Raw genomic sequence first — 27,363 nt, forward strand, 5'->3', positions numbered from 1 at the left:
AAGTTAGTCCAAGGGAGGCAAAAATGAACAGCATTTTACCTGACAAGCTGAAAGACATAGAAATATATGATCAAGGCCAAGATTATTCAGTCAGTTTTTATTTTTAGGGGATTTTTTGGGGAAGAAAAATTATCATTGACAAAGCACATTGGCCATCTGTTGTCACTTGACATCATCTCTTTTAAACTATTTCTATTTTTCATTTGGCATTTCTTGTTAAAAAAAAAATCCAGAGCCAAAGATTTTTATACACTAAAATCCGTGGAAAAGCTTTTCAGAAGCTTTTCACACATCTCCACTGGGAATTTGGACCACTCTGTGTCTGAAACAATCTTCAGGTCTTTGAGGTTGGAAGGCTTCCATGCGGTCCTTCAGATCTTTAGTTCCAGATTCTGTTCCACATATTCTGGATGGGATTCAAGGCTGGACTTTTATTAGAGAACAATATCAACATTTTAAGCATTTTCGTGACTATTTCTGCTCCTATGTGCCGATTCCTCTCTTGGAAGGGCCAGTGCTGTCCAAGGTTATGTTTGAATGCCAAAATCATAATGTAGAACTTGGAACATTACAAAAGAAGAGAGAAAGAAAAAAAAAACTGATGAAGACTCAATTTTTCAAAACTGATATAAAAAAACCACAATTTTAGAAAAGTTCAAGATCTAAAAGGGAAAGCTATTATTTTAATAATTCTTTGGTCAGATGTAATGAAAATGGAGGTATTTGAACACATGAATGAAGATTTTGTTTGGTGAAAAAAGGAGAATGGATGTGATGGATGGATGGGAGGTAAACTAGACAAAGCTAAATTAATCATGACAGAAAAAGAGGACAAAGTTATTCTGAAGAAAAACACGGGTCATGACTGAATGAGTTATGACTTTGTCAATCTTGTTGAAAAGCCACAAGTTGTCAAAACAGTGGCAAGAAAACGAACTCGGCATCGAGTGGCCCGATCAAAACCCAGATCTGAATCACATAAAGACTCTGTGAAGGTTTGAAAACAAAAACATTTACATAACCTAGTGGTGACATGCAAAGTACTAGTTAGCAATAACAAGAACTGTAGCACTGCTATAACAATTAAAGAGGAAACATTTTGGACTTTGTACTTTTTGTAAAGCTGTTAAAATAATTTGAACAGATCAACATAGCTTGAATAATTTCATGTTTCTGCCATAAAAAATGGTCAAATAATTTCCCTGTATATTAGCTTTTGTCACATGAATAAAACTGATGAGAAATAATAATAATAATAAAAGAAAATGGTATATGAATAATTTTGTAGGCTAGTTTTGATGGAGATTAACTCAACACAGCAGGTATCCTGTAAAACCTGACAACCTTTTAGTTATTCTTTTTTGTTTAAAAAAAAAAGGCTAAGTGAATCTGAGTTTTTCTAAAGACATAACATAAATCTGAAAACACTGCAACCAGGCAGCAGACAGTTTAACCCATTCCAGATGGCAAGTATTAAACTTCAGTCCAACTCAGCAACCAGTGTGTGATGAGGCTGAAAATCTGTAGGAAGTGAGAAAAACTGTGGTAATGTGTCCAACATAAAGTTTGAAAATTTTAATCTTTAATCTCTTTGCTTCAGATGTAGCGTACAGATCAGTTTCCATGTTTATCTGATCCTTCAGTCAGTCATGGGACAGTAACAACAGGTTGGCTTAACAAATTCAAAAGCAACACAGGCAGGCAACAAGAGATAAAAGTCAACAGTACCAATACAACACTACCCCTTTTTTTTTGGTTATGATGAACAATCAACAAGTAACACATACATGTGTCAAGCAACCCCCAACAAACAGCATGAACCAGACGGGGTGAGGGTAAAAACAAACAAAAAACAAAAAAAAAAGAGAAAAGAAATTAAAGGACAATCGAGCCGTTTTCTGTAAAATTAAAAAAAAGGATGAAAAATATAACTGATGTTGGTAAAAACCTTGCCTTATTCAAAACAGCCATTAAATATTTACTTTTCACAAAAGACCTCCCAAGGTGACCCAGTATAAGATGATTTCTCATCTCATGCTGTAGATTCAATTTTCAGTTGAAATATTTATTGAAAAGAAAATCAGCAAAATTTGATTTTCAAGGTTTTAACCTAACAACAGCAATATTTAAACCACTGTCCAGGTGTTTATGAGGAACAGCAATAATTTAATCTCAGTCTTCTGCACATCTTCTGTAAACTGGAGCCTCAGTACATTCAGAATATACAGACTTTCGCCTGGCAAAGGCTCTGCTAATTTCCAATGCATTTTCATCAGCTGAAAGACAGTCAATGCAGTGGAGTGTTTCAGATGTCCTGAAGTCACCCCGCTTGGTTGAGCACCGAGATGAGAGAAAGGAGATACAGTAAAGGTGCCTGAGGTTCAAGTATTGCATTTCATGTGAATTGATCCCCAGTATGTTAAAGACAGTTGGCACAGATGCAACAGCAAAGGTGGCTGAGGGCATAAGCCCCTGATGTGTTGAATCATTAAAAAATAAAATAAAATAAAATGCAGTAAAACAGCAAGAGAGCATTGTTGCTCTGCTGGGTTGATCCAGTTTAACATTCATTTTTCAGTGTGATCACAATGAAATCCTGGAGGTCCAGGAAGAGCGTCCAAGTCAGTCAGAGTGTCTGCACCTGCACGGGGTACAGCAGGGACAGGTGCTCGGCACCTCTGATTGGGAGTTTGTGTGTGGTGTAAAAGTAGATAACCTCTGGGATGGTGTCAAAGGGCGGGCTGTTCTGTCCCAGCACATACTTGCCATCTTTACACTGTGTGAACTTCATGTGCATGAAACCCTGGCAGCTCCTGTGATGAGAAATAAAAACCATGAAACAATATTAAACAAAGATTTAATACTAGAGTGATGGGGGGGAAGAGGGATTACATTAAATGTGGGCCACATAAAACATTGTACAGCCTTGCACAAATTTGGGACAGTGTGAGTGACGGCCTGGATTTATGTTCACTCCATTCCCACTTTGGGGATCTCGTACAACATTTGATGCCATCATGACATAAATAAGGCAGACTGGACATCATGATGGATGGACCAATGGTGAAATAATATAAAAAAAAGAAGAAAAAAGAACCAAACGTCAGAGAGAGACAAATGCTCTGAACTGTGGAAGTGACTTCAAATAGAGAAACACACCTCCCCTTTAAAAACCAGGCAGCCATGAAAGAACTTCCCCTTTAAGAACCAGGCAGCCATTCGTGATGCATGTCTAATTATAGAAGCAGAGGAAATGATGAGGGCTCAAATGGTCACATAATTGTCATTGTTCAGCAAACCAAATTAAACTTTCAAGAGCAGTGAAACCAAAAGGACTCACCATGACTGCAAACTATATAACAACCAGCTGTTTGTCACTGTCTGGATGTTCTCCAGTTGACTGTGTGTTTATATTCAGCCCTGTTAGTTGTCTAGTCTTTTCTCATCTTAAGTCACCCTAGAACCTAACTGTGCTTGTTCATACTGCAGCTGCTAGTGTAGAGAAGACAGAACTGTCCATTTGAGGTCTGACACACTTGACTTCACTGTGTATTCCTGTAAAATGCCTCCGATTCTTCACATCTCTGTGCAGTCTTAGCTAACAGTCAGTGTAGTTTACATTATCCATGGCCAGATAACACCAGTGACAAAAAAACATACTGATGTTGCATTTTTTCCCCTTCACAGTACTGAGGAGGCATGAGTGTTTTGCATAAAGACCCCTCACTGGAATTTGCATTGGCATCTTGACAGTGTCTCTTTATCATATATCAAAATGAGAATCCATCCAATTAAAGACTAAACCACTGCTTCCACACCTACAAAGGTTTAGAAACTTAATTCCCATGAGCCGCTGCTGCAACAATTATGCCAATAAAGCACTTTTGAACTTAGGGGTCACTATTTGGCATGCAGCTGGTATCTTCCTACAGGTTTTAATTTCTAATCTGATAGGCACATGGCAGAGAGACAAAGTTTGGAACATTATTTGTGCAGTGTAATAAATGGGCTTTGGCGAAGCCCCGTAATTTTAATCATGCATGTGTGGGTCATTATGCAGTCAACTTTGCCGTTTTAGCTTTTTGAAAATGCAGCCGTTTTGAGTGTGTGTAGTGTTACTGTGCATAAGATGGCAGTTTCTGTATGTTTCCATCACAGCTTTTTCTAAACCTGTACTCTACAGCTGCCTTTAGATTGTCTAATGCTAGTATATGTGCAAGTTCACTTCAGAAAAGGCCAGTTAATTTGTTTTAATGTCTTAAAAGAGGGTAATGTTAATAGATTGTCTTAATGCATTCTCTCCTCCAAACCTCATTAGTGCCAACTGGAGAACCAGTCCCAATTCTGACCTTGTTGCTTAAGCAAATGGGTGTGTGTGTGTGTGTGTGTGTGTGTGTGTGTGTGTGTGTGTGTGTGTGTGTGGGTGTGGGTGTGTGTGTGTGTCAAATGCTCTCTGCTCATGTAAATGAGTAATGCATGAGCTTGTTTGTATGTCAGCACAACACAGTGACTACCCTCCCCTCTCTCCCCGACTCTCCCTTCTCTTCCTAATTCCCGTCTTGGGTGTCCCACAGAAGGCAATTCATATTCATTAGTGATTATGTGGAGGATGATGTGTGCACTGAAGTGTGCTCTACCTGCCTGATTACCACTTAGATGGCCCGCTGGGGCCAAGGAAGAAGGCCACAGAGAGGCCAAGGATGGTGTGAAGACAGAGTGATGATAGGAGACTGGTGTGAGGCCAGCACAATGGATCGTGATGGTAATTACAAGGGAGAGATTTCTACCACATAAGCAGTATCATGCCCTGCACTTGAGCATCAGGAGAGGAATCAGTGCGGCAGTGATCGTAAGTGAAGGTGATGGTAGATGGGAGAGATAAGAGGGAGAGACAGATGGAGAGGTGTGGGAGACTGCAATATGTGACTTCACACGCACATTTCATAGTCAGACGGCACACAAAAATAAAAATTGTGCAGTTTAACTGCAGCACAGCTTATGTGAGATTGACAGTTAACTTGTTGTAGGTGTGTGTGTGTGTGTCTTACCGTAGGGATAGGGAGTAGTCAGAGCGGTTGGTCTGACTGTTCCTCACCAGGTAACTGCACTCTTTACATAGCGTTAGCAGCAACTCTGCCTCTGAACGTGATAGTGAACCGTGGTACCATCTGTTGGAGCACACACAGCCACTATAAGATGTAGGCAAAAGCAGAAATGCCACAAATACAAATTATTCTTGGAAACATTTTGCTGTTGGGCATTGGCAAAGAAACATACTGTTGGCTAACTGATGATCTCAGTCCTGCTTCATTGTCCTCCAGTTGAATTAACTATTGTAACACATTCGATTCCCAATGTTTGAGTCTAATTTGACCAATTCAGAGTTAAGAAATTTTTTCTGGACTAAGTGACATGAACCATAAGAGAACAGTTATACTATTTTTTTTGTTGCTGTTAAAACAGGACTTGTAGAAACCAGAAAGCCCTTAACAAGATATCAAGAAGGGGTAATGGAGCATAACAAACTCCTAAAGTGAAATTGTGAAGATAATGTGCTTGGAGTGTGTGTCGTGTGTCTGAACATACATCTGTGCTTAAGGATTGTCATGTGTTTGTGTTTCATTAGTAAAAACAGCCCTTAATGTGCACTGAAACAGGCTATAAATTACACCAATGATGTCTGAAATGAAGACAGCAGTAAATGTGTGTGTTTAATGCTCTGACCTAATTAGTTCACACTCTAACCTTTCCAGGCTCTGCTTAGCTGAAACACATAACAGCAAAATTTAATGTGTCAGCTCAGGGTTTGTTAATGGGCTCCACTGTACAACCCTGTCCCTCTCTCAAATATGCATAAACCCCTGTGTGACAAATTTATGTGCATAAAAAGGAAAACATTTCCAGCCAACTACAACTAAATTTACATGCATAAATAACTGTGTAATGATGGTTTCTCTGATGCTTTTAAACATCATAACTTGGAAAAAATGATTTAGACAAAATATTTTATTACCTCTGCCAAGGCAGACTTTGATTAAATTTTCAGGAAATCTTCAAAATGGAATAAGAAACAACCGATTAGATTTTGTGCGTAATTATTGCCTGGATCCAGGATTTTTTTTTAACATCAGAATTGCCATCATTCCAACATCCTCTAGAACCATCCAGAGGGGGTCAATTTGACACCCTGCTGACACAGCATTGATATGATAACAGTAGCATTTACAGAGGCTATTTTTCCCCCTTTTAATCTTTAATTATTCTAAAGTAGACAAAGCTTCAACGAATAAATAAATATTAGCATGTGGGATTACTTTGTACTTGTATTTCAAATAGAAAATGTCAGCTACTAACTAGCTTCCAACATTTGCTTCAGCTAATAAATAACAAAATTAAAGCATTTTTTAATGTATTTCTATTTGAATTATTTAAGGGGGACAATTAGAAAAATGTATTTTAAAATGTTAAAATGATAAAACAGAACTGGATGTCAGCTGATATGGATTTATTGTATTGCATGTTGACAGCTCAATAATGAACGCACGTCGGGTCGTTCTGGCATTGATGCAGCTTTTATTAAGAATTCTTTACTATTGGGAGATAGGGCTCATTTTGTCTTTCCAGCTTCTAACTCATCAAATAATACCAAGAATAACTGGCAAAAATTTTTAAATAAAATGACAAGATGACATCATGGTAGATGTTGTAATCTGACATTGTTCTACCCGCATCATGTTGATATTATGGAGCTGGTGACCTGGAAGGTTCAAAATATCGGTGGAACTGGGTGGGCTGTTGGGCTTTTGGGGTTTTTCTCAGGTGAGTGACTCTATGTATTGGCCAAAGTCTGCACTCTGAGTGCTTCTATTTTAATTCTGTATCTCTGATGTGTTGACTCCTTACCACTGGACTGACCCATGCTTAATTTCTGAACATTTCAGAGCATTGTTGGTTCATTTTGAAGACTGCTAATTTTACCTAAATGACCTGAATTATTAAATCTACTCAGACAAGACCATTACTTTATCCCGTGTTAGCCTGAGGGCACTTAAATCGAAGGGTAGCTTGTGCTCAGATAGAGAAACTGATCATAGTGATTTTAACAGAACACAGCATACATACACCTGCTTCTCCAGAGGCAACGTAGGGTCCACTCTTTCTCCCACCATTGCTGAACCTTCATGAGGTATTCGAAACTTCATTCCCCCTCCCGCCAGCGGGCTGGACCTAGGCCCGGGAGGACGCAACCGCTCTGCAGGCGGTGATGAGCGATCCCACTCGGCACCATCAAACTGCACTGTTGGCAGGGAGGGATAGAAAAAGTGAGTCATACTATTTACAAAACAATGTGTTCAAAAGGGATTAAGCCTCTCAGCCAGCCTGGGGTAAACAGCAGATATCCGGCTACTGCAGAAATACAGGGATATCTCATAGATGGGTCACAATGCACAATAGCAGGTCCAGCTCTGACAACAACAAAACTATCAGCATCATCATAATTACCATTATAAATGTTTTTATGAGTCCTGAAAGGCAGACAGAGGCAGGAAGTTGCTGTGTTCTCTGGACATCTCTGGTGCTCATCTTCTAGCGGTAGATGTTGCAAATAACTTGATGTTTGCTGGATCTATATTGTTACTGAGGCTATCTCACCAACTGTTGTTTTTCCACTTGTGTAACTAATGTAGGTAAAATTCTAGCTGTAATGAAACATTAAGTATGCCACAGAGGATTAAGCATCCTGACATTAACCCAGCAGATGTCCTCATTACAGGAAGCTTATCGTGCATGGTTGATGCCAGAGGGGAATATGGTAAAGAAGTGTTTTAAACCCCCAAACCTCGCATTCAACAGTTGCTACAAGTCAGGGACAGATGCAGGTGCTGCAGATGCAGTCTGCTGGGGGTAGAGCAGATGTAGGAGAACAGGGTCGCGGAGGTCCGGGTAACTGCATGCGTTTGTGTTTGAGCCGATAAAGGAAGGCAAGATTGGGGGTGTTTAGGGTGAGAGGTCACCTTGCTCTCTGACGGGGGGCTCCTCCTCCAGCTGACCCACTGGGGCAGGCCAGGGCAACTCCGACAACTCCCTCATTTCTAATAGAGGAGGGGAGTGGGAAATAGGTGAGAGAAAAAAGGAGCATGAAAACAGCAGATGGGCTTTTACAAAGTTAACTAAAACAAAGTAGGCGAGAGGCAGGGATACCAGTAATTAAAAAGCAAGACTGAACTTGAGTGGAAGATTTTCAATGTGATGTAGAGAGTGTGAGGAGCATGTGAAAAGGGGAGGAGATGTAAGAAAGTGAAAGATGTGTTGGGAGAGGCGCTGGAGTATGTGTGGAGATGACAGAGATGTGGTGTCATGAACTGTCGTTAACTACCTCCTGTCATGAGGAGAAGTAATTTAATCTACCTTAAGTCTCCTTGCTTCACCGCACACAGGAAAAAACATGGCTTTAGTGTTTCAGACCCTATATTTACTGCAATTTATCACTGGAGATAAGACTAAAGAAAGCAACAAAGATAAAACTAGAGGGAACAGCAGAAGTCAGGAGCTGGGTTTTTACAGCCATCTGAACTTTCCACTTTAATAAACTGTTAACAGTAGAAGCAGAAAAAACAAAATGACTTCATATGACATGCAACTCATAGCATGGCGTGACAGAAGAACTGTGGTGCATGGGGCAAAAATAATACATTTACAGTCCTGCACCAGCAGTAGGTGCACTGGGAAACAGAACTGAAAATAGCTCATTATATACTATGGCTGACTACTGTAACAGTCATTGCTGCTGCCTTACACACACACACCAACACAGGTATATTATGCATTTGTGCCATCATCACATTGTAAATTCAGCTCCTGCTCTCTGCAAAACCGGATTACAAAACAAATAAAAGGAAAAGAGCGGTGACATCTTAATGAGCCGACAAATTCTAAGACCCCCCAGGCCGGCAACATCAAAGGCCATTTGAACGGGCGTTTTGAGAGAGACCCGGGCTGTACATACAAGCCTCTTTCCCTCCCTGGTTAATTATTGAGCAGGCAGACACACACCACCACTTTCTCTGACTCTCTGTGAATTATTGATGCATGGCACAGTACAATGGCCCCATCTGGAGCGGGTCGCACCACCACTGAAGCCAGGATTAAAGTGTGGCCTGGCACTCCTCAATGAGAGTCATGCACACAAACACACAGGTACACACATAAACACACCTGAGACCCTTAAAACACCATTGCAACTCTATTCCACATCACATTTCACACCTCTAATTCTCAGGCAAAATGAAAGAGATGCATGAAAAGAAAGGGGGGTTTAAATGAGAAGCACACAAAAGCAAGTGATGGGTAACAAGACAGGAGAATGGCTGAGAAAATGGGGGCAGCCAAGACCATTTTTCACAGATTAAAATGTTCTCAACCATCTGAGTAAGAAATAAGCTTCAGGTCATGGCGTGCTGCAGCCGGAGAGTCTTCTCATTTACCGCTTGAGTGGCTGTTGATCTCCTCAGAACATCATATCGTGTAATCTAAATTTTAGAACTAAACCTGTCCTGCCTGTTTGCTTTTCTTCGGTGATAAATTAATTTAAACAATACATTTGAGGCTAAAAAGGCATCTTAAAAATCCTAGCTATTACTATCATCAACTTCAGTTTTCTTAAATTACTTCCAACTAGTTTGACAAGGCTGATCACTCAGACTAGACTAGTCACTGCGAGATATCAGTAAGTGGGTAGTTTTACTTTATCTAATCATATAGTCTGAGATTTTGATATGAGAACAGTTTTGAGAGCAAAACACAACACAAACGTCATAACACTGACGAATAAGACTGAAAACAAGTCAGATCTTGGACTGTATATGATGTGTGTACTTATATGTAAAAAAATGGAAGTAGTACCTAGGTGGGAGGACTGTGTGCGTTTTTAAATATAAATTATAAATTTAAATATAAATTTAAGTATGAATAGTAATGGACAAAGAACAGACCTCATGAGTGTAACAACGAACAAAGTTCTCTACAGCTGTTTTTGCCCCCCCTCCCCTCCCCTCCAAACACACACCAAGTATTAAACCTTATTTTCATTACAAAAAGTGAGTGCCAAACACAAATGCAAATGCACACACTCAAACAATGTCATTCATTTGCTGGCAGGGAACATCTGGTAAGCATTCACTTCTAATGAGAACCTGTGGCTCTGCCACCCACAGAAGACTGTGTGTGTTTTCTTTCTGTCTTCAAGATGGGACAATAAAAATAATGGTTTACAAACAATGGCACGCTCGTGTTGACTCCTACAGCAGAAATTGTGTTTAAAAAAAAAAATCCATGCTAAACAATAAAAGGAGTTTTTTTTTCTCCAATGTCTTACCCAACTAATAAAACAGGTGAGAGCCATTTTTGTTGTGCTAAAGTCTCGTGTGTCTGGTGCCTCAGCAACCTGCTAACAATTAGCAGAAATTATCTGAAGGGGGACTGAATGACCAGATTGAGTTTTCTTTTCCCCTTTTCTTTGCTGCACTGAGAATGCGTTGCTTTGGGTGACAGATAACTGACTTTTCAGGCACACCAGCTGTTTTGTGAGCCCTCATAAACAAGGAGGAGCAGAGAAAGACAATAAAGCATTAGGTCATTAGGTCAATTAATGGAGACATCTGTTTTTCCACACAGCCCTTGCATCACAGCTTCTCTATGGATAAAAAGATTTTCTACTAGAGAAAAAGACCCTTTAGGACTGAAAAAAAAAACTATGAATTCACACAATATTACCAAGTATCCCTGTAATAATGTGGAACCACAAAAATTAATAAATTCTAATTCAAAAGCACCATTCAGTCCTTAATGTTTTGTATGTACCCATTTCTCAGACATGTATCCTCCTGTGGGTTCACAGTGATCTCCCTGTCTATTCCATTATTGAATATCTGATTTTCATCACTCCTTCACCTACTTCCCTTCTAAGTGGGGCATTATCTCCTTTTCCATATTTTCATGCTCCTCTTATCTTTTTCTGCCCTGCTTCTATCACATTTCTTCCATCTCTCATATTGGTCAGTGAGAATGACCAACAGAGGAGAGCCTTTCCATTAATGTCAATAAAGGTTCAAAGACTGAGAGCTGTTCTCAACAAGAAAAAGGAGGTAAAATGAAGCTGTAGTATTAAAATGAGGAAGATGTTGGTCAAAAGGACTTTTCTCTGTATAGACTGGTTCTCGCTCTGTGTTTCTGAGGAGTCAGAAAACTGAACTGTCACAGATTTGTGGCATTTCTTGCATCACAAAGTTCATTTATGGGCTCTTGTGGAATTTGTTGTTGGACTATCTAATGAATAATGGAGGAGCTCATGTCCCAGAATGCAGTAGTGCACAGTGGAAAATAAAAGACAGGAATGTAAACATAAAATATTATGTTTCTACACTCTGCAAATACATACATATATATATATATATATATATAAATAAATCACATGCAAGTTTGCTGAGCATTTTATTAGATTTTGGTCTCATTTCTGCATAAACAGTTGCACAGTCAATGAGCTACAACCAGTAACGTGTGACATCATTTGTAAACGCAGGACACTGAACAGATCTGGCAAGCCAAGCAATCTGGTTCCTCTACCTGCCTCAAGGCATGGCAGCGCTTTGGGCTCAATGCTGACATCATCAATTTGACATGGATGAAGGCAGTAGGGGAAAATTTAAGGGCTCACAAGTTCTTTCTAAGGGGGAAACATGAGCGTCTAGACCAAATGCCACAGCAAATTATTCCAGAACTGTCAAGACAAGGAAATGAAAACTCTGGAAGAATTTTTGTTGAAAGAAATAACACAAGAACCACTGAGTTACAGCCCTTACATTAAATTTGCAGTCCAGGAAGTCTTTTATAAAACTAATTTTCTAAAAACTGACCACATAGACAAAGAATAAAGAGAGTTCTGCCAAATGCCTATCGATGTCCGATCTGGTCAAAATTTCAAGCAAATATTGTGTTTTATTAATATTTCCTGCTTTTACAAACTGTATAACCTGAGTTGATTTTAGAAAACTCAACACCAACTAAAAGTTGTGCACAAAGTGTTTCTTTTTCCCTCCCTATAAAGATGTGTGTTACAAAGTCAGTTCAAAGAAATGAGCCTAACTTTGCTGGGACATCATGTCCATGTCTATGATTTTACCTTAATGTACATTTTGCTCTAACTGTTCATCATACAGTGGAGCTTTCTCTGAACAGCCTGAGCCTTTTGCTCATGCCAATGAGCAGCTGCACAGGAACAAGTGGAGGATAAGTACTTCGCTCAATGGCAACATAAATGTAATTACGAGAGGTGACAATGTTATTCATTCACCTTCCCCCCCAATCCAGATTTCCAGCTGATTTGTGGTTCTCTCATCACACACTCCACTCTCTCAACCTTCAGCTATTACAGACATCAAATAGCTGCTAGCATCTGTTGTGGACTATAAAACTTAAAAACATTAAAACAAAACAAAACACCACCACCTGAAACACCCACTCATCTGTTCATTAGGTACAGCCATCTGGGAGTTAATAAGATGGCGCCTCTCATTAGCTCAGTAATAATGCAGAATAGCTTCAGGACCGATCTCTCACCGTTAGACTCTCTATTAAGTTCTAGGAATTAATGACAGATGTAATTTGAGCTAGATGGTACGACTGGTGACAGCTTTCCTTTGTAATTAAAACCTTCTGGACTGAGCGAGGCTCGTCAAGTCCAACTCCTCTGGCATTGGCATGATCCCAGTCACAGAGCTGGTTGGAATGGACTTGGCATCAGGTTGTAAATATGTAAGAAGCTTTGGAGGCAAGCTTGCATTTGATTTGAAAAGTAGCCGCAGCATTCAATTTTCACTAGGGTGATTACATTTAAGCGTGGCTAAGCTGTGAAAATTATAATCAAAGAGATTCTGTAGAGACGCTCTTGCATGAATGAAGTACATATAAATCCACATACAATGTGCACCAGCAATCCTTCCCCCTTCCCCTCTTACTCCTCCATTCCATCATTTGTGCCAACATGCACACAACCTCCTCTCACCCTTAAATTAGGTGCCTGGTGATAATAAGAGCTGGAAAACCAAGTTGAAAATCTATGTATGCGTGCATGTGCCTATGAGGAGGTGATGATGAGGGTCTGTTGGCAGATTGTAATGTCTCCCCCCCCACCGTTGCCCCTGTGGCAGGTTATCTGAGAGAGTATGTCACATCAGCAGGGAGGAGAGCACTGTGGGGACAGCCCTGTCACCGCTGGTGCATTGGTGTGTATATGTGTGAGAGCGTGCCAGTGTTAGTGGATGACTGATTGCGCCCTGCCACAATGGCCCTGAACCCCCCATTCTCTCTGCTTGCCTCACCTCGCCACAGCTCCCGACCATTAATACTCCTCACAACTCCCCCCCACTAAGGCCCTGGGTCTCCAAAAACATCCAGTGAGCTGCCACCAAACATACCATAACCTTGGATGTCCCTTTCCATTTTCCTCCAGCTTGCTTGCCCAGACAGCCTCTCTATCCATTTTCCTATCTCTGTCGAACTCACACTTTGATCGCCTTCTCACCCCCTGCCCCCTTTCATTCTATCTCCCTTTTTCCTACGCCCTGTTCTTCCCATCTCTCCCCACTCTTGCATGTGGGCTGTGCCTAGCAACGCTGAGCAGGTCTGGGAATATGGATTAAATGTGAGAACGGAAAATACTGTTTGTCTGTTTACACTTCAGTGCCTTAATGTGTCCAGACGGCACGCCAGCTCAGTGTGCTGACTCTGAATGGAAAAAACAAGGGGTCAGACATCTCAGGCTGCACAAGCGTTTTCCTCCAATGTGTGCTCTAATGGAGCTGCAGAGAAGAAAAAACATGGCAGCTACAGCAGAATGAGGGCAAAGTAGGTGAGAAGTGATAGTGGCTTTTAAATTAACAGCCTTGCATCTTTGTTTGAAATCATCTCCACCATCCCATGAGTTACGGTGGATATTTGCTCCTCCTCTGGTTATGGCACTTAAGAGCATGGACACAATGAGATTGGATTTGTGTGTGGATGTGTGGATGTTCAGACAATGGTGTACTGACCATGGCTCTCTTATTAAGAGTGGATCAGTCACAGACAAGTAGGAATGCAATTAACTGAAGGAAGGAGAGTGGGAATGGCGGGGAGTGAGGACGAACCAAGGTTGATTTACAGTAGTAGCGGTTTAAAAGTTCCCATCCAAGCTGAAAGCCAGCCGAATACCTGCCGGCTTCCAGCCCAGTTCCATTCCAGTTCCAGCCAGCTGCCTTCCAACTTCCAGCCGCCAGAGAGGCCCCCTCCTTCTCCTGGGAGTGTCGATGTTTTAATCAAACTCCACCCATTCCTTGTAATATAGGGTAGACCCAGAAGATGGCGCTTCTCTCACAGACTTCTCATCGCCCGTAGTCTGTCAGATTTTATCTGAATTTACACTGACCGGCAGAGGCGCCACTCAAAGCACCTCTGATGGCCAGTCACAATTCATAAAAATGCATAAAACTTAATACATAATCATCGTTTGACGTGGAATGTGAAATTGTAACATGCTTGTGCGCTGCCAATTGTTTTATTCAGAAATGAATGCTAGTAGGTTAATAAAACCTTTCAAATACTGGATCACAGCCCCTAGCTCTATTCTCAATAGGATGTATTTATCATACTGATTAATCTTTTAATATTAGCATTATTAACATAGACAAATCAGATTTGGATCAAGCAACACAGAATCTGTTTGAGGTAGCTAGGAAGGGTTATTTTATTCTCATATTATTTATTTCACCTCCATAAGAAGACAGGGCAACAGATAAAAGCCCCACGCAGGATCGGAGATAATTTCTTCCACTTCAATGTGTCTAATCGCGGGGGGACATCCAACACTCGCTGTGCTGCGACTTCCTGCTCGCCGGGAATCCCGATTACGTCACCCCTCCAGGTGGGCTATTCCCCGACACGCTCTGATTACCATTCCAAAAGGTACTGTATGCAGCCCCCAACTTGAACATGCGCCTTCTTCAACATTCGCACTTGCTCCAGAAAATTACCATCTCTTAGGCTCCTCCACCACCACTTTGACTGTGGATTGATACGTAAATGAGCCGCAATGAGGCAGCTGAACAAGTGACCCAGTTTTGTGATTGTTGCACATTGGGTAAGAGTGGTCAAACGAGTCCAGTTTGTGTTGTCATGCTACCAGAAATGAGTCTTCACTCTGAAATGGTTCAGTCAGAGGAATATAAAGCTGTTTTAAAAATGTTGAGCAAGCTTAAAATAAACATTCATAGGCTATCTATGTGTTTTAGATTAACACAATGATAAAACAACAATAGGCTATAATAATGGAAAAGAAGCGGTGCAGCATGGCAATGATGCGTTAATGGCTCGGGTCGCGGGTTAAACATCAGTCTGGTTCGGATTTAAATGGAATAAATACATTGGTGACGAGTCGGGTTCGGGAGTCATTCTAACGGGTTAGAGCAGGTATGCGTAGCAAAACGGAACCGTGCAGGACTCTGCTCTAAGCAGTTCGGACTTGGTTGACCTGGAACCATTTGACAATAAAATCTGGAGCCATCCTGCAACGCGCTCGCTTAGGCGTCCAGTTAAACCGTGTTTATTCAACCAGTCCCTACTTCATTGCATTCATTCTTTCCTCATAGCCTACGTGCACATTTTTTTCAAGATTGTTTATGTCAGTTTTGTTTTGGAAAATGAAAAAGGAGTCTTTGCGCAGAACTTATAACATTATTCTAATCTTGCCACTTGCCTATTTTATTATTGTGTATTTTTGTAATAACATGTAAATTCACTGCATAGGAACCAACTAGTCTACTGAATTTTGTGTGACAACACTAACAGAACTGTTTTGACAATGCAACAATTACAAAACTGCGGCTCATTTACTTATCAATCCATAGTCAAAGTGGTGGTGGAGGAGCCTTGGAGATGGTAATTTTATGGAGCAAGTGCGAATGTTGAGGAATTTAGCCTTTGTTCAAGTTGTGGGCTGCATATATGCAGCCCACAACTTGGTATACCTTTCAGAATGATAATAAACAGAACAAGACACACCAAACCAGGAGCTAAGACCACGAAGTTCAGCATCATGCTTATCTATCTTTGGCGTTTTTACACCAACATTTTTATACACTGGATAATGATAATAATTATCGATTAAAGTCACGGATAAAACTGCTGTTGTTAAAACACCCATCTCTTACAAAATCTAAAATGTAAAACAAAAAAAAACAACAAACAAAAAATCTGGATCACTGTAGAAATATCTTTATTCATTGCTGATCATCTGGCCATTGAAGCGTTTTTATTTGGAATTGGGAACAAATATTTTCCACCCTGTTATATTCTGTTCCACTCTGTTATGTTCCATTCCACCCTGTTAGTAAGGTGTTTTTTATTTTATTTTTTTTTTTACTAAAAACATTGAGGACTGTGAACCTTGTTGCACCATATTAGGAAGTGAGGAACATTAAATTGATTTTGCTTTTCTGTTCCCAGGTCAAAAGGAATGTAATTATCTCTCATTTGAAATACTTGATTATGCTTTCCTTCTTGCCTTTGTGGAAACAGAAACGTGATAATCTCTCACTTGAAAGCAAGCTGGGCGTACAATAGTGTGATGACGATGAAAACTCACATGACCAATGCTCAATAAAGGGTACATGAAAATGTGAGAAATGGTCAAAAGCACAAATACCGTTTGTGGTGAGTGAAACTATACAGCACAGTCCACAAGGCTCTTTTCAAGCACACTCCTCCCCCCAAGGAGTATGCTTGAACAGCTAACGGCAGGTAATGGCTGTGTTTACAAATGTAAAGGTGCTAATTGTTGGCCATTGAATTGTTAATTTCAAACCGGGCAGCCTTTTGGTTGTACTCTGGGCATGGTAGAGGGATAAGAAATCTCTGGGTTTTCCAGTGTTAAACACTGGAAGCGCCGCCAGCGGTCTTTTGATGACCGCCAGTCATGCTATCATGCTTATAGTGTATTAAAAACTAAACGGCTGAACCTGGTATTTTAGGACTTTTATTATATAGTTGTTGTCTATAGTTTTACCTGCTTACTTGTTTGGAAAAGTAAACACATCAATATTTACGAGCAGTTTAGCACGTCTAAACTTCCACAGAGCCGCTCAGGGAGACTCTTTCTCAGCCAAACTGTCGTATATCACGGCTATGGAGTTGTAATAAATGGCCGCCCTACTCTGCTTCTGATTGGCTGTAAGATCACAAACCCTGTGTGATGATAGGCTGCTGGTTCCTGTCATTCCTACCAGCCTTTGCGCATGTGCCTGCTTCAGACAGCGGGCAGGCAGCTGTCCCACCGCAGAGACACAGTTGTATGACGTTTTATCACGTTTTATCACTAGATCGCTATGAATAAAATCCAGGGACACTTCATTTCACAGTATAAACCATTTATTTACTTATCTACTTAGGATAATAGCACTTTGAGGCCTAATTCAGAATATAGGTTGGGCTGGGTCCGGACTTTTGTGATCCCTGCTTTACACATTATCAGTATTATGTTATTTTTACCTGCCGATATTACGTTATGATTTTGTCAATATTCAGTTATGCAGCAGCTGTATCAACCCCCACTGTGAATAACTTACGTTGCAGTCAAATGACCGCTGGCAGCGCTCCTCGGGGTGTTTAGAAAGCTCGCTGCTAGTGACATTCACCACTTACCCGACTTGAGGAGGTTGTGCTTTGCCTCATAACACCATTAGCTACACATGTCGGCTTTTTTGATACATTTATTTGACGCCATTTTCAAATCAAATCATTTTTTAAATGTTGGCAAAAATGCAACAAATGAGCGACACAGCTCATTATAAACTGTTTAGAGAGCAGCAAGATCAAATCACTGCTCCTCCCCGTGGACAAAAGAGGGATTGCAGCTGTTTTTTTACTTGGGCTGCTTAGGGGCAGAGCCTCGCTGACGACGTCATTGCGGGGGATTACATTACCCCCACAGACCTGTGAAGGATCGGCCAAGGATCAGTCAAGGACCAGTCAAGGACCAGTCAAGAACCAGTCAAGGACCCATCATGGAAACAGGGGAACTTTTAAACCGCTACTACTGTATTATCCCATCACCTTGACTTTGCTGACATGGAGTTGCAGCTCAATTAAGCCGACTTGGCCTTGCATGCTTTTCACTGATACACGCCTAAATGATTTATCAGTCCTGATCTGTTTCTCTCATTTTTACTTCTCTCTCATTCTAATCATTATCATAATGTGATGGGAACTAATTTGCACTTCAAGTGTAACTTTAAAAATATAGTTATCAGCACCATGACGTGAAAAATACACAGAAAAAGAGAAATAAAATGTCTCTGTCAGTTCTGCTTGTTGTGACTGAGGTCAGTCACATGCCTGAGGGCAAGAAATCAATAGTCACCAAGAGGTGTTCAAATGTGAAAGATAGATATGTGTCATTTGAGCTGAGACAGTGAAGGTCACAGCACTATTTCTTGTTAAAAAGGCTGTGGAGACGTAATGATGGGGGGCAGATACTATATAAAAGGTCAGGACAGATAAATGATTATTTTCACCATGTAGTAATAGCAACAGGGATGTCTGTGTGCTCATAGGAGGGCTCTTTTTAAGCCTGGTCTTAACTATTTTCACTAATTCTATTGAGTAATTCCCTTTGAATTTATATTTTGTGAGACAATTCAGGCTTAGAACCCAGAGGCTTGTGGTGCTCTTGTCTGTAGTTGGCAGGGATGTACTGTTCTGCTCTAAGACACGATAATACAGTGGAAGATTGCCAATAATGTGTGGGGGGCTTCTGAACAAAAGACTGAGTATTGATCAAGCTTGGCAACATAAACCCAGAAGAATCATAAGAAGAAAGGTTTGTATAATGCCTTAAAATGTTGAACTACTCCCCAAATTTATATATTTTTGGAACAATTTTGGCCTTTTCAGGCCATCCACAGTGACTAGAAGGGCCAACAGACAGCACACTTTGTAAATTCATCACCCAATCAGATCCACTTTTAGCTTATTTTTTTACCTGGATTTTGTAAGTGAGAACAATCTTTATTTTCTTATTTCCTCTTACTGATACCTGCAAAGGCTTTGGAGATATGGTCTTTTTTCCATTCCCAGGGTTGATCATACTCGTCTGCTGGTCTCTCATCATCTTGCGGCAGCCTGCTGCTCTCCTTGCCCTCTTCCTGAAGTTCCCCAAACACATAACCTCGACGCTGTCCTCGCTCATCTTCATAGGGAGTATCGTAGAGCTGCACTCCTCCACGTGTTCGTCCTCCTCCAGGGCCACGCTGCAGCTCTGTCATAGCATATGCAGAATAAAGTACATAAAACATATTTATAAAAACATTCATAGAAGTGTCTAGTGCATAATATCGTCTACAAGAAAAATAGATCTAATTACCCGTAGGAATAATATTTGCAAATAGCTATTATGGACCCCTAAAAAAAGAAAAAAGAAAAAAGAAAAACAATTTCTACCTGAAATTTAAACTAAAAGCCTGTTGAGCATCATCATTTCCAGAATTAGAGTTAAGAGAGAAATTATGTTTGCACAGCTTGCTGTGTGCTCAGACATTCATATGATGGGGTTTAACATGGCCTTGGGTTGGATGCTGAGTTGTATCACAGTAGAAAAGTCACCTCCCCCCTCTTCTTGTCCAACCTGCAACCCAGCAGCAATCCAGCATGCCTCACAACAGCATCCATGATTTCTTGATCCATGTTTTCATTTTCATCACTTTCTCAGTGGGTTCTAGCCAACAACTGCATCTATTTTTTTAAGTCAAATGTGATAATGAGATAAAAGGCTTTAGGATCATTGGTGCAAGCAAGGGGGATGAAATGTGATTCCTAAATTCTTCAATAAGAGTCTTTGACATGAAGAACCAAATCACAATGTTGTTTGACATGTTGGACTGAAAAACTTACCATTTTGAAAAACAGGTCATATAGAGGTAGGAAAAAAGGAAAGAGGATGCATCTTTTGTGTTCATCTCCAGGAGTTTTGCTAAAAAAAAAGTGGGTGTAGTCACATGACAAGGGAGAATACAAAAATTGAACGTTTCCCTGTAAAAGGAAGAGAAAAACTTTAACCTTCACATGGCGAGACAACGCTATTGGGCAGCCCTGTAATCACCATGGTGACCAAGTGGAGGCCCTGGGGAAAGACCCTGAGGTTATGACGAGAAGGGCGGAGGGAAATGAAAGGAAAGGAGATGTGAGTCTGAGAGGGAAGAAAAAGATGAGCAAAAGATGTAGCAGGATGAAGAGTAAAACAAGAAGGAAGAGGAAAGTGAAGTACTGAAAGAGAGGCACAAGGCAGGGAGGCGGGGGATTGTGGTTTCAGCGTTTGATGTTAAGTCACTGAGACAGAGTAACAGCAGGGCTGAATGCTGCTTTACCTGCACTGGGAAACCATGATGTTGCAGCAACCTGAGGATAGAAAACGTTGGGAGGTAACGACTAGATATAAGAAAACGACAAATTCAAAGAAAACATCATGGTGGAAAACACGGACAGGGGGTGAGGACTGAGGAGTGTATATAAAATGCAATTTGACAGACTTACAGTGACTGGAGATTGAGGAGAAAGATGACAGGAAAAGCTGGGGAGTGTTTAGGCATGCAGATAATGTCAGCTGGGAGACCAGTCTTTTATCCTTAACTAAAGAATCATGACAAAACTAGAAGGAAACTGCATGGAGAACTTAAAAATGCACATACTGTATGTGTTTTTTTTTTTTTAGGATGGCCTTTGTGATAAATAATTATGATTTCAATCTCACATTAATCTGCATAATGTTTGTATTTTAATAAGCAAAAACAGACTGAACAAGACAAACAAGCAAAATCAGCCAGACATACAACCCTGGAATGACAGGCTTGATTCAAAATCAACTAAGGAAAAAGAAGAAGAAAAAAAAAATTGTCAATGTTTTGCCAAATGCGCCGCCATTACCACTGCGAATCTCATCTCTTCACTGGCTCCATCTATCTGCAGCAACAAAAGATTTCCTTTAAAGGTTACTCAGTTTGGGCAGAGGAAGAAATGCGCCTTTCACTTATTCCCTAATATCACAAACTTCCTTTCACTACCAAAGGGCAGCTTGACTGACAACGATGAGAGGACAGGACGCAGAATTTGCTAAAGGAGAGATTAGAGAGGCCGTCAAAGACTCCCCTTGGGGTCCTCGAGATGAAGAGCAATAGAGGAATGGAGAAAGGGGAGGGGGCAAGCTTTTACACTAAATGACTGGGACAGACCAGGGAGAGAGGAAAGAGTCAGACAGAGATGTTAGAGGAGGAGAGAGAAATGGAAAATGATGGTTGGCGCTAGATGGTGTGGGAGCAAATCACAAGGGCAGAGAGAGGTCCAAGACTGGATAGAGTCTTTAAAGGTTCAGTTCATGACACTGAGTGCTCACTCAGCTGTGGAGAATAAAAAACTTGCTGGAATGGACTACTACAACCTATTGGTGAACAGTCTTCTAACAAATGCAGCCATTAAACTGCAGTTATAGCACAATTTAACAGCAATGTCTGCAATGTTCACCAATTCAAGTGAAACATCATTACAGAAAAAAAGAACAAGAAAGATGATGTTATTGATCATTTTGGGCTTTTCATTAAAGAAATTGCTGACATAGTACAGAGCAGTAATATTATTATATGATATTTTATTCATGATCTGCTTGAAATACAGTAAGGTATGGTCTGAATTGAACCCTTTAGGATGTCCAGTTACTTCGATATTATTGAGGCGTTTTCAAGTTGTATGTAGATAAATGGAATCACTAAATGTGAAGATCACTGGCAAAGATAACAAAAATGAAAACGAAAGGAAATAGGAAAACAGAATGTGATGAGAATAATGCATTAAAGGTTTAATCACGCATTCAGATCCATTCAAGTTTTTAGCAGATTCAACAAATATCTTAACATCCACAACTTGCCTGTTCTGTGTGCTATAAAATACAGTCCAGTGTTTTGAACACAGCCTTGGCTCTGCAGAGGGTATTAGTGTTTGTGCACAGAAATAAAAAATGTGAAAAGACAATCCCATGAATCCCTACACACTTTCCTTCATAATGAAATAAATCATTGGATAGTTTGTGTTCAACAGCAGAAACCAGAGGCTGTTCTCATATTTGAGGCAATAAAACCTAGATGTTCCGATCACAAATATCTAGAGAAATCTTTTTGTGTTTGTGGATCTGATCCAGGGCAGAGAGGTCAAAGAAATGTATAATGAGGAAATAGCACCGAATCCAATCCAAAGTGAAAGTGATGAAAAACACAGAGATCACCTCCAACTTCCAATTATGCATTATTTTCTAAGCTCCTCTCCACAAGGTTCTCCACTGACCTGTTATGACCCTTTGGGCCTCATATGGTTCCATGTAACCATTATTTTCACAGGGAATGGGTCCAATATCCGGCTCTGGTCGGTGGTCCAATCGAGCGTCAAATGGGTCAGAATAATCTGTGTCCCTTGCCAATGGAGCTGACGGCACCACCTTAAGGATGAAACGCATATAATTACAAGGGATGCATTTTGTAATGAAACACCAGCTTGAACAAAAGGAGAAAAACGCTGATTCAGTATAATGTCTACTAATCCTTTTTTTATTTTAAAAAGAATTGTTTTTTTTCTTTCAGGCAAAATGAGCTGGAATTTCAATGAGGCTATAATTAGTTTGACTTTCTTCCAGAATTGAGCACTGCAGCTGGAAATTGTGAAGGAATCACTTGAAATTAAGTATCCTGGGACACGTTTGGAAAATCAAGCCTGTTTATTAATACAAAAACCCAGGGAATGCTGGATAGACAATAGTTAATCACGACTTAACATCAAGAGAGCAGCTCAACATGTAATCAGACCATAGTGTTTGAAATATGTTTTACCAAAGAGAAAATGCTTAAGTAAAATTTCTCTTCAACAAAAATTTGCATCACTTGTGCACCAGTCTCAATATAACACTAACAGTAGATAATTTAGAAACTTTTCACTGACGTAGCTGCTGAAAACTTTCACAGATCTATATTGCATCTTTGTTGTCATATGAAAGCACTTCACAGTGAAAAAGAATTCATCCTGATCACCTGAGGATGATCTGTTATCATTGGCTGCAGAAAGTGGACGGAGATTAAAGTGGTAGATATGTGGTCGGTAGCATTTGTTCCACCTTGCAAGGACAGCAGGAAAACAGTTGTCATCTGGCACAGTGACACAATCACAGGCAACCATATGGTCACACAAACACATGCATGCATGTAAGTTCACAAACCAAGACGTATGCTTACACCTTCATTTCTCCCCTTACTCACAAAGGAAATTACTGAAGAAAGACTCGCTTCCCAAATTCCAGCTAAACATGTCACGCCCTCGCTAAATTACACCTTAATCCCTTGTTGATTCTGTAACAGGTTATCTATCGATGCACAGGAATCTGCAATGTAAATTAGAATGTGAATGTTCCCACAGACCATGGGAAATTAATGAGAGCGGGAGGAGAGTGGGGCAGAAAGGCGAGCTATTGACTTGAGTGAAGACTATTACTTCAATCCACTTCAGTACTTCTGCACTTTCTGGCATTTTTCAAGAACAGAGTTATGGATTTAAGTTCTTTGAGGAAAACCCTCAGATACTCCTTAATATACTCAGCATGTGTGAGGCGAGTTAATGTGTAGACAACATCCCTGCAAAAAAACCTTCAGCCGCTCCCTACACATCTGGCTTGTTTGTTCTCACTTGCTGGTGTATGTTTTCTGCCATGCAACATGAAGTGCAAAGCTGGAAAGCACAAAAATCCTAATGACACAAACAGCACCAAAGCATACATTATCCCTCTCTGTGGCCCTTGACATATCATCAGGCAGCATACAGTATGTGGCCCCTAACATGTGCTCATGCATAGGTCTCTCACAGCTTGCAAAACCAAACCCTATTTATTATTTATGGAAAGACATAAGCTCGTGGGACTGTGACTCCCGCCAACTCGATGGTCTACTCAAGTCATCAATTTCTTTTTCCTTCACCTACAGTATGCTGGTAATTTAATGTGGTGCGTGGGATGGAACGTGATTTATGTAAACAATGCATATTTCTGACACACATTACCAGTCACTTGCTGATGGAGCTTGATCAATAAACCTGTCACAGTGATGGAAATGAGATGAGAGAAAAGTGGGAGTGTTCTGTTTTCTCCTTTGCTTGCCTTCTCTTCATCACTCCTACCCGCTCGACTTAACAAGCGTTAGATCTTTTTTTTTTCTGTCATCACCGGCTTTGTTCCTTGTGCACCTACAAAGAAAGGCAGAAAACCTTGGGGGCTTACAGGCTCTTGTTGATCTTCCAAAGAGATAGCACTGAGAAGAATCTTGGTGCGCCCCAGTTCCTGGGAGTCCACTTTGATCAGTCTGTGTTTAGGAGACTTCATGTCCACACTGGATGACTTCATAGGAGACCCGTACACTGGTGTGACAGGGTCAGAGGTCCCAGACTCCCCTCTTGACCTATTCTCTGAGTCTTCATAAGGATCTTCGAAATCAAGGTCCCTCTGGAGCCGATATGCTTTTAGGATCTCACTCTCTGTGTAGTCTGGCGTGGGTGGCTGTGGAGGGACCTTTCTGCCAAAGCTCAGGTAGTCTTTCAACCACTTGGCCATTGAGCTTGGCTTCCAAACGTGCTGTTGTGTGGTGGAGTGAGAGCAGGAGGCTGCAGGGAGAAGACAGGGACAGACACAGGGTTATTGCTTGACCTTACTTCTGATGAGACCAGCAGGAGCAATGGATTGGATTGCTTTACTAAGACAAGTGGCCAGCGATTAAAAATAACCTCCATTTCTACTGTAAAATCAAAATTAATCCACAAGTCCTTATCCAATGCAATATTTGTGCAGGACTGTTTTCTTTAAATCGCAAACTCTCAATTTTGTAAGCCATTACATACGCTCGTGTGACATTTACCAACAGTGACAGCTGGGCTTTACACTCTCCTTTTGTTCCACAAAGGGAGCAATGACGACTGGCAACTGGACTTTGCCCAAAGGCTTCAATTACATTTCACAGCCCTACCATAAAGTCTAGCGTTAACATGGTGATATAAAGAAAGGACAAAAGCAGGAAAAGAAAATGTAACAAAAAAAAATCACGTGGAATCAGCAAAATTTTCATTTCAACCACATTTACTTTCCTAAATTTTTTCAATTAGAAAAACACAAGTTTAGCCGATTTAGTCATCCGGAAAGCTGTAAATTCAAGCAGAAATTAAGATTTTTTTTGCTTTGGTAAAACTTCTCATCTAAAAGGAAAACATTGGATTTAAATACCAGAACGCGCTGCGCTCCGAACGCACAATCACTCACCACGCCAGTTCAGTCCTTCAGCTACTTTGGATGCTTTATTCCACGTTTTTCCATGTCGTTGGCATTAAAACGATACAGAGAACTGACCAAATATTCTCCTTGTAAAGCTTTTTGCTCCAGAAAAGAACAAGATTATAGACAACAGAGCCCTTTCCAGCAGGAACGCAAAAGCACTGAAATCCTCCAGAGTTCCTTCAACGCCTGACTGCAAACGTGCAGAGTGAAGAGAGCGACAACAGCTCCGAGAGAAACACAACTCAACCAAGCGATTAAAGGGGAGGTGCTTCATTCCCAGAGGAATATTCTCCTGTTTCCTTTCGCAAGCAGCCGACCGTTCATTCATTCAAATGTCTGCACATGAAACAGAATGCAACAAGGAGCATCTCCTCTTTTGGAAGCACAATAGAAGCAGAATGAGAACGAGTAGAGAAGAGTCTGCTTGCACGAATATGCTCCAAAGACGTACATTATTTATTCGCATGACATCACTGGAGAATTTTCATGTTGTAACATCAGTCAGGGTTATTTTTATTTTGTTTGCCATCAAGGAGAAACCCTTCAAAGAACCAAGTGATAAAGACTGCAGGGTGAAAAAAAAACTGTTTCTGTTTCTTTGTAAAAGGTCTTCTAGGAACAGGGAAATCCAATTTGGTAATGTGATCCCTGCTGTAGTGACTGAAGTGCAGACACAAAAACTCTCCTTATCACACACACAATTAGACAAACGCACTGTGATGTGTCCACACAGATAAAAAAAAATTATTTTTTATGTTCATCTCTTTTGTTTGATATCTTTTTGCTCCCTTAGTGTATCATCCTCTCACAGATGTCACATTACCTATTGTCCAGGCTGGTAAATTGGATTGTATGCTACACTGGACAAGGCCCATCTAAGTCTGTTAAAAGACCGTAAATGCCTTTTTTCTTTATGACTCTTGTGAGCTCACTTTCTCCCAGGGGTGGGTGACAGGATGAGGTCATTGAGCTAAAATCCAACCCCCACCTCCTTCTGCACAACCGTTACCATTATCCCATCCAGACCTTTACATCTTCCCCATCCTGCCTGGATTTGCCAACTCTGTCTGCACCAGTCTTCACCAAACACTGGCCCCAAACCCAAAAGAGGAGATCAAAAACTAGCTCAGAAGTGTTTCTGAAGAAAGCCTGAGAGCGCAGCATGAGTGTGACAGCAAAGCCTATAGGTCCCTGCAGTCCAGTTTAAATCACTTAAAGTTGTGAGGAGGTAAATTTGAAGCCAAGAACTTTTTTTCTGACACCAGTCAACAAAGGCTTGTCAGTTTTCTTCTCTGGGGTTAGAAATCCCTGGACTGCTCAGGCTGGTTTTTTTTCCTCCCCCACCTTCCTATTTCACTAAAACTCTTTAAGAAAAAAAAAATGTGTTAAAACACTAACAGATGTCATCATGAGAATTGGTTATGATCATGTGGGAACAAAGTCGTCATGTTTAGCTGAGCTTCTTTTCTTGAGGGAATAATTTATTCATCAAGCCGACAGTGATCATGCTGGACAATATATAGGTCATGATACTACCAGACATTTTTTTTTCTCTTTTTTCGTGGCACGGTGTTTATCCTGCCAACTCCTTTCTCCTTGCACAAAGAAAAAAAGAGAGAGAGAGAGAGAGTGAGAGAAAAGAAATCACAAAAAGGATGTGATCTTTCCCCATGACAAAGAAGTCGTGTTGCTTTTACATTCATGTATCCCCCTGCCTTTTCTTGCTTTTTTTTTTTTTTTTTTTTTTTTTTTTTTGCTCTATCTCATGTTATATCGTTGAATAGCTGCAATCCCCCCTCCCTCAGCCATACATTCCCTTTTTTCATCCTGTCAGTCCAACACCTCCTCTAACCCCCCCTACAGGCAGGCACCATTGAGCTTGCATTTAATTTATGTTTCCATCCCAGCCATGGTGAGAACTTTATGGGAGAAGG

General features: G+C 40.6%; 1 protein-coding gene across 2 annotated transcripts; it reads right to left on the minus strand.

Annotated features, from left to right (window-relative positions):
• Nucleotides 1-1,560: 1,560 nt before the first annotated feature.
• On the minus strand, nucleotides 1,561-25,674 carry shdb (Src homology 2 domain containing transforming protein D, b). Of its 2 annotated transcripts, XM_042007284.1 has the most exons (8): nucleotides 25,415-25,674; nucleotides 24,386-24,765; nucleotides 22,414-22,564; nucleotides 19,124-19,345; nucleotides 8,016-8,093; nucleotides 7,123-7,297; nucleotides 5,049-5,168; nucleotides 1,561-2,813 (listed from the first exon to the last, which is right to left on the minus strand). In XM_042007284.1, the coding sequence occupies exons 2-8, from the start codon at nucleotides 24,713-24,715 to the stop codon at nucleotides 2,627-2,629; spliced, it is 1,263 nt and encodes a 420-aa protein (XP_041863218.1). In that variant the 5' UTR covers nucleotides 24,716-24,765; nucleotides 25,415-25,674; the 3' UTR covers nucleotides 1,561-2,626. The 2 variants fall into 2 exon arrangements, with proteins under 2 accessions (XP_041863218.1, XP_041863219.1); XM_042007285.1 differs by lacking the exon at nucleotides 8,016-8,093.
• Nucleotides 25,675-27,363: the final 1,689 nt, after the last annotated feature.

Source organism: Melanotaenia boesemani, chromosome 14 (genome assembly GCF_017639745.1).
Source record: "Melanotaenia boesemani isolate fMelBoe1 chromosome 14, fMelBoe1.pri, whole genome shotgun sequence".
NCBI classification, from domain to species: Eukaryota; Metazoa; Chordata; class Actinopteri; order Atheriniformes; family Melanotaeniidae; genus Melanotaenia; species Melanotaenia boesemani.